Source organism: Mastigoproctus giganteus, chromosome 4 (genome assembly GCF_048544385.1).
Source record: "Mastigoproctus giganteus isolate SK-2022 chromosome 4, ASM4854438v1, whole genome shotgun sequence".
Taxonomy (NCBI): Eukaryota; Metazoa; Arthropoda; class Arachnida; order Uropygi; family Thelyphonidae; genus Mastigoproctus; species Mastigoproctus giganteus.
In genome coordinates this window covers 159,798,854-159,817,371 of record NC_143578.1, presented here as the reverse complement: position 1 = coordinate 159,817,371, position 18,518 = coordinate 159,798,854, and the positions used below count along the sequence as shown (strand labels likewise).

Below are 18,518 nucleotides of genomic sequence, written 5' to 3'. Positions count from 1 at the left end.
CTCAGAAAACTTCATATCTGCCTGCACAATTACCCTCAGGTCCTTTTCATTCTCTACCACTCTCAGTGTAGTACCACAGAGTTGATACGTTACTCTGGGATTACTGCTTCCCATATGTAGTACTTTACATTTGTCAATGTTAAACTTCATTTGCCACCTCTCAGCCCATCTGCTGAACTTTTCTAGACCCTGTTGCAGCAGTGTACACTGTCATTAGTGTCATTAACAACCCTGCCAACCTTCGTATCATCTGCAAACTTGGACATTAAGCCTGATATATGATCATCAATATCATTTATAAATACAGAAAACAACAATGGACCCAACACTGAACCCTGAGGGACTCCAGTAATAACATTAGTCCACGAAGAGCAGTGTCCATTGATTACCACTTTCTGTCTTCTCCCACTCAACCATCCCTTTATCCATAGCAGCAATTTGCCTCCAATGTTACATTTCTCCAATTTGTGCAGCAGTCTTTCATGTGCAACGGTATCAAAGGTTTTTCTAAGATCGATGATATCAAAGTTTTTCTTTGCATCCAGTTCCTTTGTGACTGCATCATAGTATCCAATCAAATTAGTCAGACAAGACTTCCCCTTAACAAACCCATGCTGTGTCCGAGCTATAACTGAAGTCTTGTCTAGATTATCCTGCCATGCTTCTTTAATCAGTGCCTCCATTAATTTCTGTGGAACAGAAGTTAAACTAACAGGTCTCTAATTACCTGTGTCTCTCTTTGATCCTCCTTTGTGGATTGGGATCACATTTGCACATCTCCAGTCCAGGGAGGCTCTCATAATTGTGGCTAAGGGTTTGCTTACTTCCTTTGCCACCTCCTTTAATATAACTGGATAGATTCCATTCACCCCAGGTGCTTTTCTTGTGTTTATCTTCAACAATTCTCCTCCACTTTACTCTCAGTTAATACAAGATTCTCTAGCTTACTGCCAGAGTTGAATACACCTCTGGCATTCCCCTCCCTGAATAACTCCTCATGTGTGTGAATGTAGATGCAAAATACTTCTTTGTTTGTTAGCCACATGAGCAGGATCATCAATAGTTGAACCATCAATATCTAGTGGGCTGATCTGATTCATCCTTTTCCTTCTAGAGTTTACATAGTTAAAGAACTCTTTGCTGTTTTTCTTTGCATCCTTTGCCAAAGATTTCTCACAATCTGCCTTTGTTTGCTTAATCTCCTTTGTTTACAGACCAGCTTATATCTATCACAGGCTTCCATGTCACCCATTAATTTATATGTATCCCATGCATTTTTCTTCTCTGCCATATGTCTCATTAGTTCATCTGCCATCCATTTAGGCCTAAACCTTGAACAATATTTCTTAGTTGGTATGTAAAGCCTAGTAGCTTCCAAGATAAGTTCTTTTAGCATTAGCATTAGTAGAGGCATTTGATGCAAGAAAGCAAGCTTATGCAGCATCAGCCAAAAAAAAAAAAAAAAAAAAAAACAACACTTCCACTTCACCCCTCTGTTCGTTCAAAATACCTGTCCAGCTGAGCCTTAAACTTATTTAGGTTATCAACTTCCACGACAAGGGATGGAAGTCTGTTCCACCAACCAACCACCCGCTGGCTAAAGGCAAATTTCCGCACATCTATCCTACATCTGTCTTTCCTCAATTTGAATTTATGCCCTCTCAGGTGATTATTCTGAGCGAGAGGAAGAATCCCATCAGCATTGAGCATGCTCAAACCATTCAAGGCTTAAGCCTTTCTTCGTAAGAGCACCCCTTTGTTCCATTCACAATTCTTGTTGCCCTTCTCTGTACTCGTTCCAGCAGCTCTACATCCTTCTTGAAATGAGGCCTCCAGACCTGTATACAGTACTCTAGGTGTGGCCTGACCATTGCCTTATACAAGGGAATAATCACCTCCTTATCCCTGCTAGAAAAATTCCTATATATCATTGACAATACACCATGAGCTACTCTTGCAGCCCGTCTGCACTGCTCAGAGAACTTCATATCTGCCTGCACAACCACCCCCAGGTCCCTTTCATTCTCTACCACTGTCAGTGTAGTACCACAGAGTTGATACGTTGCTCTGGGGTTGCTGTTTCCATTTTTGTAGTACTTTACATTTGTCAATGTTAAACTTCATTTGCCACCTCTCAGCCCATCTGCTCAACCTTTCCAGATCCTGTTGCAGCAGCATAGTGTCAGTAGTGTCCATGACAACCCTGCCTACCTTTGTATCGTCTGCAAACTTCGACATTAAGCTTGATATACCATCATCAATATCATTTATGAATACAGAAAACAATAATGGACCCAACACTGAGCCCTGAGGGACTCCACTAATAACATTTATTCCACAACGAGCAGTGTCCATTGATTACCACTCTCTGTCTTCTCCCCCTCAGCCACCCCTTTATCCACAGCAGCAATTTGCCTCCAATGTCACACTGCTCCAATTTGTGCGCAGCCTTCCATGTGCAACAGTATCAAAAGCCTTTCTAAGATCCAAGTATATAATATCAAAGTTATTCCCTGCATCCAGTTCCTTTGTGACTACATCATAGTATCCAATCAAATTGGTCAGGCAAGACTTCCCCTTAACAAAACCATGCTGTGTGGTGAGCTATAACTGAAGTCTTGTCTAAATGATCCTGCAGTGCTTCTTTAACTAGTGCCTCCATTAATTTTCCTGGAACAGAAGTTAAACTCACAGGTCTATAATTACTTGTGTCAGCCTTTGATCCTCCTTTGTGAATTGGGGTCACATTTGCACATCTCCAGTCTGTAGGTACCTCCCCTGAGTCCAAGGAAGCTCTCATAATTATGGCTAAGGGTTTGCTTACTTCCTCTGCTGCCTCCTTTAATATAACTGGATAGATCCCATCCACTCCGGGTGCCTTTCTTGTGTTTATCTTCAACAATTTCTCCTCCACTTTACTCTCAGTTATTACAAGATTCTCTAGCTTACTGCTAGATTTGAATACACCTCTGGCTTTCCCCTCGCCAAATAACTCCTCATGTGTGAATGTCGATGCAAAATATTCATTTAGTTTGTTAGCTACCTGAGCAGGATCATCAACAGTTGACCCATCGATATCAAGTGGATCAATTTGATTCATCCCCTTCCTTCTAGAGTTTACATAAGTAAAGACCTCTTTGCTGTTTTTCTTTGCATCCCTTGCCAAAGATTTCTCGTAATCTGCCTTCGCCTGCCTAACCTCCTTTGTAACTTGGTTACAGATCAACTTGTATCTATCATAGGCGTCCGTGTCACGTGTTAATTTGTATGTATCCCATGCATTTTTCTTCTCTGCCATATTCCTCATTAGTTCATCTGACAACCATTTAGGCCTAAACCTTGAACAATATTTCTTAGTTGGTATGTAAAGCCTAGTAGCTTCCATGATAAGTTCTTTGAATGCTTCCCATTTTGAATTTGCTGTTGGCAATATCATCAGTTGATCCCACTGTATAGAATTTAAATACTGTCTCAGTCCATTGTAGTCGCCTTTACGAAAGCAATACCCCTTCCCTTTACCCCTAATGGTAGTTACCTCTTTGAGTAACTCCCACTTCAGCACACTGTGATCACTGCCACCAAGTGGTTCATTTATCTGCAGATTCTTAATGCATGAAGAATCACTACTGATAATCAAATCAAGAGTATTACTCCCTCTAGTTGCCTCCCGAACATGCTGATGTAGAAAACAATCATCCAATAAATCCACAAAAGCCTTGCTACTGTGTGAGTGACCAGCCCCCAAATTCCAGTCAATATCTGGGAAATTAAAATCCCCCATTATAAGACTCTCTGATTTACTGGCCCACTCTATTTCTCCGAACAGTTTCTTATTATACTCATCAGAGTCATTAGGCCTATAGCACACTCCTACTCTCAATTTTGATCTCCCAATGCTTATGTCACACCAAACTGACTCGACACTGCACTGTCCAGCGATGTCGACTGGCTTCACTTCCTTGGATTTTATGTGTTTTTTAACTAATAGCATAACCCCTCCTCCCTTCCTATCCTGTCTATCCTTTCTGTAGACATTGTACTCCCCAAATTCCAGTTCTGCATTTCTTATATCTGTGTGACACCACGTCTCTGAAATCCCCACAATATCTGCCTTTGATGTTTTGAGCAATACCTCAAATTCATCAAATTTATTTACTAAACTCCTAGCATTGGTGTACACACAAGTATACATGCACCTGTTCTTTTTCTTAGCTACCCTAACACAACCCATGTGTTTACTTGTACCCCAATGATTCCCAGCAGTCTCTGAAATATCCTGCATCTTATTTTCCAGGCTGCGGCTCATTCCAATAGAAGCAGTGCAAGAATCACTTTCACCTCTGCCAGTGGCTACTGTTAATCTATTAGTCCTTGTATCCCCCCAATCTAGCAGTTTGCCGACCCACCTAACATTGCCTCGATAGCATCAGCAAACATATACTCCCTCCTATTGTGTCTGGGCAGAATTGCAGACACTTTCAAATTCAACCCTATTTCACGTCTTTTTCTCAACAGTGACCTGTACTTGTTAAGCAATTCTGCCGGTCTCCTACTCTTGATATCATTAGTTCCAACGTGTACAACTATATCACCTTTTGTGCCCTTAAAAGATGATATCTGCTCCACAACGTCATCAACCTTTGGCCCTGGCAGACATACCCTGGTCCTGGTCCACCTATCCTTTTTACAAAGCATGTTCCCCGTTTCCCTGACAATAGAGTCACCAACAACTACTAGTTCCTTTGGGACCAGTGCATTCTGCCTTGGGGGTTGCCGCTGTGTTGCGCGATGACCAAGTGCAAGCTCTGGCGTTGATGTGGGCAGATGAGAGCTTGATGGGCCCTCAATTTAGTTCCTTCGAGGGCATCCACCCTGTCCTTCAAGCTTTCATATAGGCCCATAAGAACGCTGAGTTGTTGCCTGATTTCGATACACTCCTTGCATCGCGCACACACAAAGACATCCCCCATGGCAATATCATGTCCCGTACCTGAATGCTCCACAAACATCATGCAAGCTGTGCATTTTAGAAGGCTATGATTCAGAAGGCAACTGCCCCCCTGAGTTCTCCTCTGAGCCACAGCACTTCCATTAGCTTGAGCCTTTTGTTTTGCTGGTCTGGTCTGAGTCATTTCTTTTAATTTAAATAAAATTTCAATTTCAGTTTATAACCCTAACTTATCTCCCAACACAGTTATAACGGGATATATATTTTTTAGTGTCAAGTAGTAATTATCTCCTAGTTCCCTTTATATAACTTCCGTATCAGTTATGTATTAATTATGTTACGTTTGTAATCTAAGTCGGTATATGTATTTAGTTAAAAGTACAATTTAAATGTCAACGAAGTTCAACAAGTTTAATAGATTTTACCGATCACCGAAAATATTATAACCTATACTATATTAATTTTATCTAGGTTCGATATATAACGATCATATGACAAAGACAAAGGCGGGAAGTTACGAACAGTAATCTATGGACACTTAAGTATTAATTAACTTTCAAATCTCGCTGTCTCAATTCAGAATAAACTAACAATCCTTACTAGGTCTATAAGCTACTTAGAAAAAATAATTTGATGTAAAAAATATTCAATAAGCGGCTAAATATGGCTAAAAAACTTCTCGTTCAGCGGAGTTGCGACTTGTAACATGTGGATTTGATACCCTTACCGATACTTTTATGCAATTGCAAGGCCGAGTAAAGAATAAATACACCAGATTAATCAGAAAATCACAAAATAATGCTATACTACTAAATTTAAATCAAAAGTTTTAGAAAAACAATAATTTCAAATCAATAAATAAGAAAAATCCACTTAGTGGCTTTGAACACGTCTGGCCCCTACTAGCCTCGTCAGTAGACTCCAATTTTGAATGCCTCCTATTTTGAATTTGCTGTTGGTAACAGCATCAGTTGGTCCCACCGTATAGAATTTAAATACTGCCTTAGATCACCGTAGCCGCCGTTACTAAAGCAAAAACTCTTCCCTTTATCCCTGATAGTAGTTATCTCTTTAAGTAAATCCCACTTCAGCACACTGTAATCACTGCCACTAGCGCTTCCTTTATCTGCAGATTTTTTATGCATGAAGAATCACTACTGATAATCAGATCAAGAGTATTACTCCCCTCTAGTTGCCTCCCGAACATGCTGATGTAGAAATCAATTATCCAATAAATCCAGAAAAGCTCAGGACCAAGATATCGACAAGGAATATTACAGCTTTCTGAAAGTGATAAAGCGCAAGAAACGTATAGGAAAAAGAAATCCAAAGAAGAAAAAATTAGTCAAGAAACACTTGTCATGATGAACCAAAGGCGACAAATGAAGAGCAAGATAAACACTGACAAGGAGAAAATTGAGTATACTGAGTGATGCAAAGCCATTAGAAAGAGACTCAGAGAGGACATAAGATTTAACACAAGAAAAGTAGAACAAGCATTAAGGGAAAACAAAGGACTTAAATCAGCAGTAATACAGAAAGGCAAATGATACCGAAACTGAAGAATAGCAATGGTGTACTTATAAATAGAAATTTTTTCAGCGTGGTTTGTTCTTGCTAACAGGAGAGACTGCTTCTACAGGAATGAGATACAATTAAATTGAAAGGGTGCAAGAATATTTGCCGATGTTGAGGCAATGTTATGTGGCTCAGAAAACTGCTAGCTTGGGGGTGTTCACATACTGAAAAATTAACTGTAGCCGCAGGCAGAGGCCAAACTGATTCTTGCGCTGTTTCTATTGTAATGAGCAGCAGCCTAGAGAGCAAGTTGCTGGGGATTTCAAGAGCTGCTGGGAGTCATCATGGAACAAATAAATACATGGGCTGTGTTAGGGTAACTAAGATAAGAACAGGTGCATGTATACTTGCACGTACACCAATGCTAGAAGTATATTAAATGAATTTGATGTTGACATGGGTGGACAGTGCAATGTTGAGTCTGTTTGCTGTGACATAAACACTGGGAAAGGGAAAATGAGAGTAGGAGTATGTTATAGGCCTAATGACTCTGATGAGTACACCGAAAACAGTTGTGCAGAGAAATAGTGGGCCAGTAAATCAGAATATCTTGTAATAGGGAATTTTAATTTTCCAGATATTGACTGGAACTTGTGGGTTGGTCATTTGCACGCTATCAAGACTTTTGTGGATTTATTGGAGGATTGTTTTCTACAGAAACATGTTCTAGGGGTAACCAGAGGGAGTAACACTCTTGATCTGATTATCAGCAGTTATTATTTATGCATTAAGAATCTGCAGATAAAGATCTGTTTTCGGTGTACTCATCACAGTCATTAGGCCTATAACATGCTCCTACTCTCTTTTTGATGACAGTGATCACAGTGTACTGATGTGGGATCTACTTAAAGATGTAACTACCATCAAGGGTAAAGGGAAGGGTTTTTTTTTTTTTTTTTTTGAAAAGGTGACTACAGAGGTCTCAGACAGTATTTAAATTCTATACAGTGGGATCAACTGATGATGATACCAATGGTCAATCCTAGATGGGACTCCTCCAGGGACTTAATTTTGGAGGCTACTAGACTTTCATACCAACTAAGAAATTCTGTTCAAGGTTCAGACCTAAATGGATGTCAGATGAATTAATGAGGCTCATGGCAGAGAATAAAAATGCATGGGATGCATATAAATTACCAGGTGACACAGAACCCTAAGGCAGTTATATGCTAGTCTCTAACAAAGTCACAAAGGAGGTTAGGCAGGTGGAGGCAGAATACGAGAAAACTTTGCAAAGGATGCGAAGAAAAGCAGCAAAGAGGTCTTTACTTACGTAAACTCTAGAAGGAAGTTGATGAATCAGATTGGTCCACTTAACATAGATGGTTCAACTGTTGATGATCCTGCTCAAGTAGCTGATAAACTGAATGAGTATTTTGCATCTACATTCACACATGTTGAGTTATTCAAGGAGGGGAAGGCCAGAAGTTTATCAAACTGTAACAGAGAGCTGAGTGGACCCAATTTCGGCAAAGTCCTGAAGATCTGTGACAGCCAAATCCTCTGATTGCACCCTCATGATGGTGGGACTGTTAGTAATCCTGGGTATAACCCCATGCACAAGCACACTGTGGATGACCACCCAGGTGCGAATCAATGTAAGCAGGGGTCGAGGTGTAGCACCCACATCACATGGAGGACTGCCGCCCCCTCTGTGTTACTAGGCAATACTAGGCAGTAGATGACTCTCTTCAACCGATGAAATACCACAACTTTGCTAATTGGAAGCTTGAAGTGGTAGAACCCATGTTTAGTCTCCAGAGCTACGTTATCGTCATACCTTCCCCATCTCTTCTATCATGCAGTATAACTGATGACTTTCAAGGTTATGATGGACATCAGGGTAAGATCCAATCTTACATTTTGAGGGTACAGTTCTAAAACGGTGTTCGCAGGCCGCCCGCTAGTTAGTACGCTGGACCGAACCTATTGGTAACTCTTTAGGAGGCTTCCGGATCAGCTAGTATATAACCTTGCTATGTCTACTCTGCCAGATAGTGACTGGAGGGAGTCCGAGTAGTGTGTAAGCGGGGAAGCATTGTTTAGGCCACATTATGTCAAGGATCTGGGTATATTCTTACCATGTGTACGCCCTATCCAAAAGTTTCATTACTTCAAACAGCATGTTCCCCCCCCCCCCCACTTTTTCTTACTATTGAATACAACATGAATTGTCAAACTAATACATTAAGCTTATCTGCAAAAAGATCTAAACCTGCCAAACACTTCCTAGTTTATTTTACAAATATATGTGGTCTCAATTCTAATCTTAATGATATCCATTTCCACTTGCAGTCTGCCAAACCTAATGTACTTTTTCTGACAGAATCTCAGTTATCGGTTGATTTAACTACTGCTCATCTCACTTACCCAAATTATTTGCTTTATGATTCCTTGTGCATATGTCCATTCCAATATTCCTTGTCAGAGACTTGGTCAGAATCTCCTCTTTTTGATCTTCTGCGGCTTAAAATCTCTCTACCTCATTCTGTAAAATTCATTTGTTGTCTCTACCATTCTCCCAACTCCACTAATCACTTGGAGCTCATTGACTTCCTCTCTTTGCAACTTTATTTTCTCCAGTCCAACTTTCCTAACAGGGAGGTAATTTTCCTTGGTGATTTTAATGTTCACAACTCCAGCTGGCTTCCGTTTTCTAGTCACACCGCCCCAGCAGGTCGAGATGCTGAGGCTTTTGCAATTACTAATGACCTTGCACATATTGTTCATTTACATGCAAGAATACTGGACAATCCTAACCACACAGCCACAGCCAACACACTTGATCTTTTTCTCACAAACAACCCTTCTAAGTACACGGTTGAAGTGAGAGGTCCTTTAGGCACCTCAGATCACAAGTTGGTGATTGTCTCTTTTCCAATGGATCCTTTATCTCATGGCTATTCCCAACCTTGTGTTGTTTGGCATTACAACAATGCAAAATTGGATGACCTGTGAGATTTGTTTTCTTATTTTCCTTGGTCGGATTACTGTTTCAAAACTTCTGATGCTCAGATCATGTCAGTGAAATTATTCTTGTTGGAATGGAATCCTTTATCTCACACTCCACTTAAAAATCTCATCCTTTATCTAAACCTTGGTTTCCAATAAATGTGCTAAGGCTGTTCAAGAGAAGAATGTTGCATATCGTAATTCGCTTGTATGTAATTCTTCGATTTCATTTTCTGCCTACACCAAAGCTCGCAACAATTGTAAAGCAGTTATCAATCAGTCCAAACTAGATTTTAAACAGGCTAAGAGTAGAAAACTTGCTTCTTGCCCTGATGGTAGCCGAGCATTCTGGTCTCTTGCCAAAATTGGCCACATCTTTTGCCCATCTCTGTCAAAACTAGATAGTTCTGTTGTCACTTCGGCCAAGGATAAAGCAGACCTGCTAGCAGCCCATTTTTCTTCCAACTCATGTATTAATGATCTTTGTAAAACACCTCCCACCATTCCCAACACGCTCCATTCAATGCCTCCTGTGGTCTTGCGTCAAAAGGATTTTGATGAAACTTGATGCTAAGAAAGCTCCAGGTCCCGATGGTATTTCTCCACTTGTTCTCAAAACCTGTGCTCCTGAACTTACTCCTATTCTTTGCCGCCTTTTTTCATTTTCTTATTCCAAAGGTGTTTTTCCTTCTGCTTGGAAATTTGCTCATATCCAGCTAGTTCCTAAAATGGGTGACAAATCCCTCCCATCCAATTATCGTCCCTTTGCAATTACTTCTACCCTTTCTAAATTAATGGAGAAATCAATTAATTGCCAACTCTTAAACTATCTAGAAACATTCCGTCTGATCAACGATCGCCAGTATGGATTCCGTCAGTGTCGATACACTGGTGATATTCTGGCTTATGTTACCCATTTATGGACCAATTCAATGGAAAAGTTCGGTGAAACATAAGCAGTTGCTCTTGACATCTCAAAGTCTTTCGATCGTGTTTGACATAAAAAGGTCTTCTATACAAGCTTCCATCATATGGTTTGCCAACTGTTTTTTGTAATTGGTTATCCAGTTTTCTCTCTGATCGCTCACTGAAGGTGATGGTAGATGGCTCTCTGTCTTCTCCACTAATGCTATTGTCCCCCAAGGCCCAGTTCTTTCCCCCACTCTTTTCCTCTTTTATATTAATGACCCTTATTCCACTGACTGGAAATCCTATCCATATTTTTGCCGATGATAGCACATTGCATTTCACTTTCCAGTTTGAGAAACCTTGCCCTGCTCAATCAGCTTCAACTTCTCGAATATCCACCACCAATTCCTTAAATGTCGATCTTCAGGTAATTCTCCAGTGGGGCAAAGACAACTTAGTTGATTTCGATCCTTCTAAAATTCAGTGTTGTCTTATATCTCCCAAAAAGAATTCTGCTGCTGCTTATCTTTGGTGACACTCCGATTTCTAGGCAAGATGATATATCTGTTTGGGGATTACCCTGACTTCTGCTCTCTCTCTCTCTCTCTCTCTCTCTCTCTCTCTCTCTCTCTCTCTCTCTCTCTCTCGCTCTCTCTCTCTCTACACAAGCACATTACAAATTTTGCTTCCTCTGCATCTAAAAAACTTGGGTTTCATCTTCCTTGTTTATTCATTCAACTGCTGTTTTATGGAGCAAGTCTCCTTCATACGTATTTCCTGAAAATTACATTCTACAGAAGTTCAAGCCTAATGTCAACAAATATCTTCTTTCGTCTTCTCAACCTCCAACCCAAGCACCGTACTAAGTACTATAGGTTCTAATACCTCTCTTGTTTGGGGTTTTCATAAAAAGAAAAAAAAAAAGCGATTTTGTAATAACTGAGAGCAAAGTGGAGGGTAAATTGTTGAAGTTAAACATAAGAAAGGCACCTGGGGTAGATGGGATCTATCCAGTTACGTTGAAGGAGGCAGTGAGGGAAGTTAGCAAACCATTAGCTATAATTATGAGAGCGTCCTTAGATTTAAGGGAGGTCCCCATAGGCTGGAGATGTGCAAATGTATTCCCAATTCACAAAGGGGGTTCACAAATAATTATAGACCTATTTGTTTAAATTCTATTCCGGGGAAATTAATGGAATCACTGGCTAAAGAGGTGAATAACCTCTTTAGTCAGAATAACCTACACAAGGCTGCAGTAATAGTTCAGACACAGCATGGGTTTGTTAAGGGAAAGTCTTGTCTGATCAGTTTGATTGGATACTACAATGTGGTCACAAAGGAACTGGATGCACAAAATAATTTTGATATCACGTACTTGGATTTCAGGAAAGCTTTTAATACTGTTTCACATGGAAGATTGCTGTACAAATTTGAGTGGTATGGCATTAAAGCAAGTTGCTGCAATGGATAAAGGGATAGTTGAGTGGGAGATGGCATGGAGTGGTAATAAATGGACACTGCTCTATGTGGATTAATGTTATTAGTGGAGTCCTCCATGGTTCGGTACTGGGTCCATTGTTGTTTTGTGTATTTATCAATGTAAAGGATAGTGAAAACTTAAAAAGCGGTACTCACCTTGAATTAATCTGCGATGGCTTACTTAGGCAGCGTGGTTAATATTTAGGTTAAATTGTTAAATTGATTAAAATTAAAATTAAAAGGGAGGAAGTAGGTAAGTGTTGACTGAGTTAAAATAAGCATAAGGAGACAGAAGAGTACACATCCAATCCTTGGTTGTCACTGAAGTAAAGAAGCAAAAGAATAATTGAAAACTAAATAGGTAAAGCCAATAGTCGTTACGGGAACTTTCGTTGGTTAAGATGTCTTTAGTTGGCAATGTGTGGAGTGAGAACGCGGAGAGAGAGAAAAAACAAGGAAGATATCAGTGTCGTTAAAAAGACGGCGGAACTGTCCTATGAGTTCATTGAGATAAGGGAGGACTATGCAGATGTTTGTTTTATTATTGTCTTTGGTTGGGTTGTTAAGTTTAATTTTATTTTTAGCGATGGAGATTTTGTTTAAAATAAGTTGGTGGGGGTAACCTCTGGATATAAATTTGTCGGTGAGATATTGGATTTCGTTGTAAAGGTCGGTTGGTAAGGAACTGTACTTTAGTGCATTGTGAATTTGATTATATAAAACTACTTTTTTAGTGTTTAGGAGGTGATGAGAAGCAAAATGTAGGTATTTACCGGTGTTTGTATTTTTTCTGAAAATTTTTGTGTTTAATTTTGTGCCTGTTAGTGAGATTGAGGAAATTTATCTGATTTAATGACACTGATATCTCCCTTGTTTTTTCCACCTACAACAAATTAGGATCCTTCTTCAGTGCGTATAAAGACACACACAAATATCCTACAAACGACCTCAATAATATAATATACCTCATTAATTGTCAACTAAACTGTAACACATGTTACATCGGAAGTACCACTACCAAATTTGGCTCATCAAAAACATCCAACACCCGTGCATACTATCATTTCCATAGTCTCATGTCCAATGAATCTGTTACAGAACTTACAATTCATGCCCAGACCCACAACCACAACCCCCTCATTGACTCTGCCAATTCCATCATTAAACTAAAATCCAGCTACAGAATGCTTCAATATGAATCCCTAGCTATTGAATGGTACCGGCACCACTCAAAATTCTAAATTCCAAACTCTCCTTCAATCTTTCCCCAATTTGGAATCTCTAGCGATTAAAGTTCCCACATGTCAAAAAAAGGCATCACGAGAGTATAATTTATTTATTTCTTAAATACCATGCACGTTCTCTCTCCACCCATTGCCAACTGAAGAAGTTTTAACCAACGAAAGTCCCCGTAACGACTATTGGCTTCACCTATTTAGTTTTCAATTATTCTATTGCTTCTTTACTTCAATGACAACCAAGGATTGGATGTGTACGCTTCTGTCTTCGTGTGCTTATTTTAACTCAGTCAACACTTATCTACTTCCTCCCTTTTAATTTTATTCAATTTAACAATTCAACCTAAATATTAACCATGCTGCCTAAGTAAGCCATCGCAGATTAATTCAAGGTGAGTACCACTTTTTAAGCTTTCGCTAGTCTTTACTAGTCTATTAATTAGTACTTGAAGATCTCTAAAACTTCGCATTGTATTTATCAATGATATTGATGAAGGTAATATCAGGCTTAATGTCCAAGTTTACAGATGATATAAAGGTTGGCAGGGTTGTTAATGACATTAAAGACAGTATGCTACTGCAACAGGTTCTAGAAAAGTTAGGCAGATGTGCTGAGAAGTGGAAAGTTTCTAAGAGGTACAAGCTAAAGGTTATAATGATTTATGCACCAACATCGAGCCATGATGATGAAGAGGTTGAAGAAATGTACATTGAAATTGAGAGTCTTCTAGATGAGCAGAAAACCCACTACACTATTATTATGGGGGGACTTCAATGCTAAGGTTGGAAAAAGGCAAAACAGCGCAGAAAGAGGAACTATAGGAAATTTTGGAATTGGTGAAAGAAATAAAAGAGGTGAAAGACTTGTGGAATTTGCAGAATCTCAGGGAATGTCAGTAATGAACACTTTTTTCAAGAAAAGAGCGAACAGAAAGTGGACATGGAAGCGTCCAAATAGATTAACAACTAATGAAATCGACTTCATCCTCACTAACAGAAGATATATTGTGACTGATGTTACCGTCCTGAATAAGGTAAATGTTGGAAGTGATCACAGAATGGTAAGATGTACACTTGATATAGATGTAGGAAAGGAAAGGAAAAAACTGACTCGAGTAAATAATACAAAGGCCTTTGAGGTAACAGAAGAGGAGAAAAAGCAGTATGTACTGGAACTTAAGAACAAGTATGAGCTTCTGCAGACTGCTGAGGACCAAGATATCGACGAGGAATATTACAACTTTTTGAAAGTGATAAAGCCCAAGAAACCTATAGGGAAACAGAAATCCAAAGAAGAAAAAATTAGTCAAGAAACACTTGTCATGATGAACCAAAGACGACAAATGAAGAGCAAGAAAAACACTGACAGGGAGAAAATTGAGTATACTGAGTTATGCAAAGCCATTAGAAAGAGACTCAGAGAGGACATAAGAAGATTTAACACAAGACAAGTAGAACAAGCATTAAGGGAAAACAAAGGATTTAAATCAGCAGCCATGAGCAGTAATACAGAAAGACAAATGATACTGAAACTGAAGAATAGCGATGGTGTACTTATAAACAGCAGAGAAGGCATAATTCAAATAGCAGAAGACTACTATAGAGAATTATACAAGGAGCGAGGGAATGATACCAGCAGTGTGGAAGATGGATTGCAAAGTAGCAACACATACGACATACCCGATATTCTTCCTGATGAGGTAGAACATGCATTGAAGAAAATGAAGAATCGGAAAGCCCCGGGGGAAGATGAAGTTACTGTAGAGTTGTTAAAATTGGGAGGAAGAAACATAACACAAAAACTGGCAAGGCTCTTCACAAAGTGCATTAGAAAAGGTGCGATGCCTAAGCAGTGGAATAATGCAATCATAGTTTTGCTGCATAAGAAAGGAGATAAATCAGAAATTGGAAATTATAGACCAATTAGCTTGTTATCCCACATCTACAAGTTGTTCACAAGGGTCATTACTAACAGATTAGAAAGAATACTTGATGAGAATCAACCGAAAGAGCAAGCTGGCTTTAGGACAGGATTCTCAACTATGGATCACCTTCACGTAATATCACAGCTAATGGAGAAAGCAAATGAATATAAAACACCATTATGCCTGGCATTTGTGGATTATGAAAAGGCATTTGACTCCATACAGCATAAGGCAATGTTTCGGGCACTGGAAAGACAAGGCATAGATACTCCATATATTATGATTTTGAAGAAAATATATGAGAGTGCTACATCCTTTATTAGACTAGACAAAGACAGTAGCAAATTTAAAATCGAGAAAGGAGTTCGACAAGGAGACACAATATCTCCGAAGCTGTTTACTGCTGCCCTTGAGGAAGCTTTCAGAAGATTAGACTGGTCGCAGAAAGGAGTCAATGTGAAAGGAGAGTACCTAAACCATTTACGATTTGCAGATGACATTGTGGTCATAAGCCACGATCCCAAAGAATTAGAGGAAAATCTAATTGAAGGAGCAGTAATTGAAAAGGTGGAGTCATATAGTTATCTGGGACAAGTTATTAGCTGTAATAATGATAAATGGCTGGAAGTCAAGAGAAGAATAAATTTTGGATGGATAGCATTCAGGAAATATAGTCACATACTGAAGAGCAATATCCTAGTTTGTCTGAAACGAAAATAATGAATCAATGTATACTCCCCACCATGACTTATGGAAGTGAAACTTCGGCACTCACCAAAAGAATGGAAGAGAAGCTAAGAACTACACAGCGAAGAATGGAACGAATTATATTGGGAATCAGACTGTTAGATAAGAAGAGAAACATGTGGATTAGGCAGCAAACTCAAGTAAAGGACATTCTTATCAAAACTAAAGAACTAAAATGGTCTTGGGCAGGACACATAGCTCGAAGACATGATGACGGATGGACTAAGAAATAACAGAATGGTACCCAAGAGGAGCTAGAAGAAAACCTGGAAGACAAAGGCGGAGAGATGGATAGATGAAATTCATGAGTTTTTGAGTAGTAAATGGATGGCCAGTGCTCAAAACAGAAGGAACTGGAAAGTTGCTGGAGAGGCCTTCATCCTGCAGTGGATTGAAAATGGCTGATGATGATGATGATGCTGAGAAGTGGAAACTGAAATTTAACATTGACAAATATAAAGTACTGCATATGGGTAGCAGTAACCCAAGAGAAACGTATCGATTGTGTGGTACTACACTCAGGGAGGTGGAGAATGAAAAAAGACCTGGGGGTAATTGGGCAGTTAGATATGAAATTCTCTGAGCAGTGCAGATGGGCTTCCAGAGCAGGTCATGGAGTTTTGTCAGTGATATATATGAATTTTGCTAGCAGAGGAAAGGAAGTGATTATCCCTTTGTATAGGCAATGGTCAGGCCACACCTTGAGTACTGCATACAGGTCTGGATGCCTCATTTTAGGAAGGATGTAGAGTTGCTAGAATGAGTACAGAGAAGGGCGACAAGATTTGTGAGAGGAACAAAGAGGTGCGCTTATGTTCTGCAATGCATCATCTGGAGACTAGGCACCTGTGAGGTGATCTGATTGAGATGTATAAGGTCTTGAATTGGTTGAGCACACTGAATTCTGATGGAATTCTTCCACTTGCTCAGATTACGGACCTGAGGGGGCATAAATTCAAATTGAGGAAAGACAGTTGTAGAATAAATGTGCCGAAATTTGCCTTTAGCCAGTGGGCGGTTAATTGCTGGAACACACTTCCATCTGTCGTTGTGGAAGTTGATAGCTTAAATAAATTCAAGGAGAAATTGGACAAATTTTTAGAGGGAACAGTTGTGTGAAATTTTTTTTTTTTTTTTGGCTCGTGCTTTATAAGCTTGCTTGCATCATATGCCTCAACTAATGCTAATGTCCTTTTCGGTGTATAAAAAGAAAATTTTGCTAAGATAAAGAAAGCCAACACGAGAACCACTGGAAACTTACCGGGCTGTCGTTTCCTGCTGCCACAGTTTCTCCCTGCATTCTCAGTAGCCAGTTTTTGCGTTTTATTGGTAGTGACAGTAGAAGTTGATAACGATGTATTGATTAGTTTGTTCTCATTATTAAAAGCAGATTATCGGAGTTTGTGAGTGGGCTGAAATTTATTTATGGGTACACTCTCTGGGCGTCCCAAGTCTTGGGATGTTTTTCGCTCTCCCTTCCCACTGTTTTAAAATAAGAAAATGACTGATACTGCCACTGCCAGTAACACGCAATGTTTGTAAAAATTGTTTTCGTATTTAAAACAGCGAGAAGGTAGGATAAACACTAAGACTTGGCAGTCTGGAGGGCGTTTCTGTAAGTAAATTTCAGCTGTGAAGGCATTACACTCACAAACTCCAATAATCTGTTTTTAATAATGAGTATAATGAGAAAAAACTAATCAATACATTGTTATCAACTTCTACTGCCACTACTGATAACATGCACCATCTTTTTACCGAGAATGCAGGGAGAAACTGCAGTAGGGGGAAACGAGTTTGTCCGGTAAGTTCCAGTGGTTCTCGTGTAGGCTTTCTTTACCTTAGACGAAAATATATTTGTATATTGTATATCTAATGGAAGAGGGTTTTTTGATGTATTCAAATTTTAATGGATTGGTGTGCAGTCATATAGATAATAAATAGTGGCTCTCATTAAATTTTGACTTTGTATATAAATTTTATACATATTCTTTTAGATTTTTCCAGTGTATAGTGTAGATATTTTTCTTAATCTTTTTTATAAAGATATTCAAGTGGTATATTGCTGCTTAGTTCCAAAGAAGATGTTAGAAAGAAATTATTGACTTGTTACCATAGATCAAGAACAGCAAGTGAACCTCAACTTATGTATTGGTAAGCCTTATGTATTTAAATTTTAATTACAAGTAATTATGTACCCTTTTTCTCCTAACTCATAAATAAACATATTGGTTAATTTTGGTCCTAGCAGGTTTTGCTCTTTTTGCACTCTTCAGCTACTGTGTCCATTCACCTAACATCTGATGTATTTTTAATCTTCCTGCAGTCACCCCAACATTGTTATTTGGTTGCACAGATTTGAATATAACTAAATTTTTAAAATGCAGAGCGTTCGAATTTATGAATTTATTGATTTTTTCTTCCCAAATGGTAAATATTATCAAATTTGCAACAATACAGTGTAATATCTTATTCATAATGTTGTTCATGTTAAATAAATAAAGAAACACATTTACTCTATTCCATTTTGTTTTGATTTGATGCTAGTTTTTAGAAATTTATAAACTGACTACCCAGTAGACATTTTTTCATTAAATTCTGTTACCAAATCAAATGCACATCCAAGCAAGGTGGTATAATATTATGGTATGTGAAAAACTATTTGGGGTGATAGGCATTTTCTTCTCTTGAAATTTTGACTGCAATATTCAGTACATTTTTTTTTTTCTTGTTAGTTTTGTT

The 18,518-nt window shown here is 38.9% G+C and overlaps 1 protein-coding gene across 2 annotated transcripts in view; it reads left to right on the top strand.

The window, feature by feature from the left end:
• The window catches only part of LOC150087143 (mitochondrial mRNA pseudouridine synthase RPUSD3-like), a 170,476-nt gene that overhangs the window by 59,868 nt on the left and 92,090 nt on the right, over window positions 1-18,518 (top strand). For both annotated transcript variants that reach the window (XM_090371846.1, XM_090371847.1), the window contains exon 5: window positions 17,823-17,930. In XM_090371846.1, coding sequence (XP_090227972.1) covers window positions 17,823-17,930 — 108 coding nt within the window. The remainder of the gene's footprint in view (window positions 1-17,822; window positions 17,931-18,518) is intronic.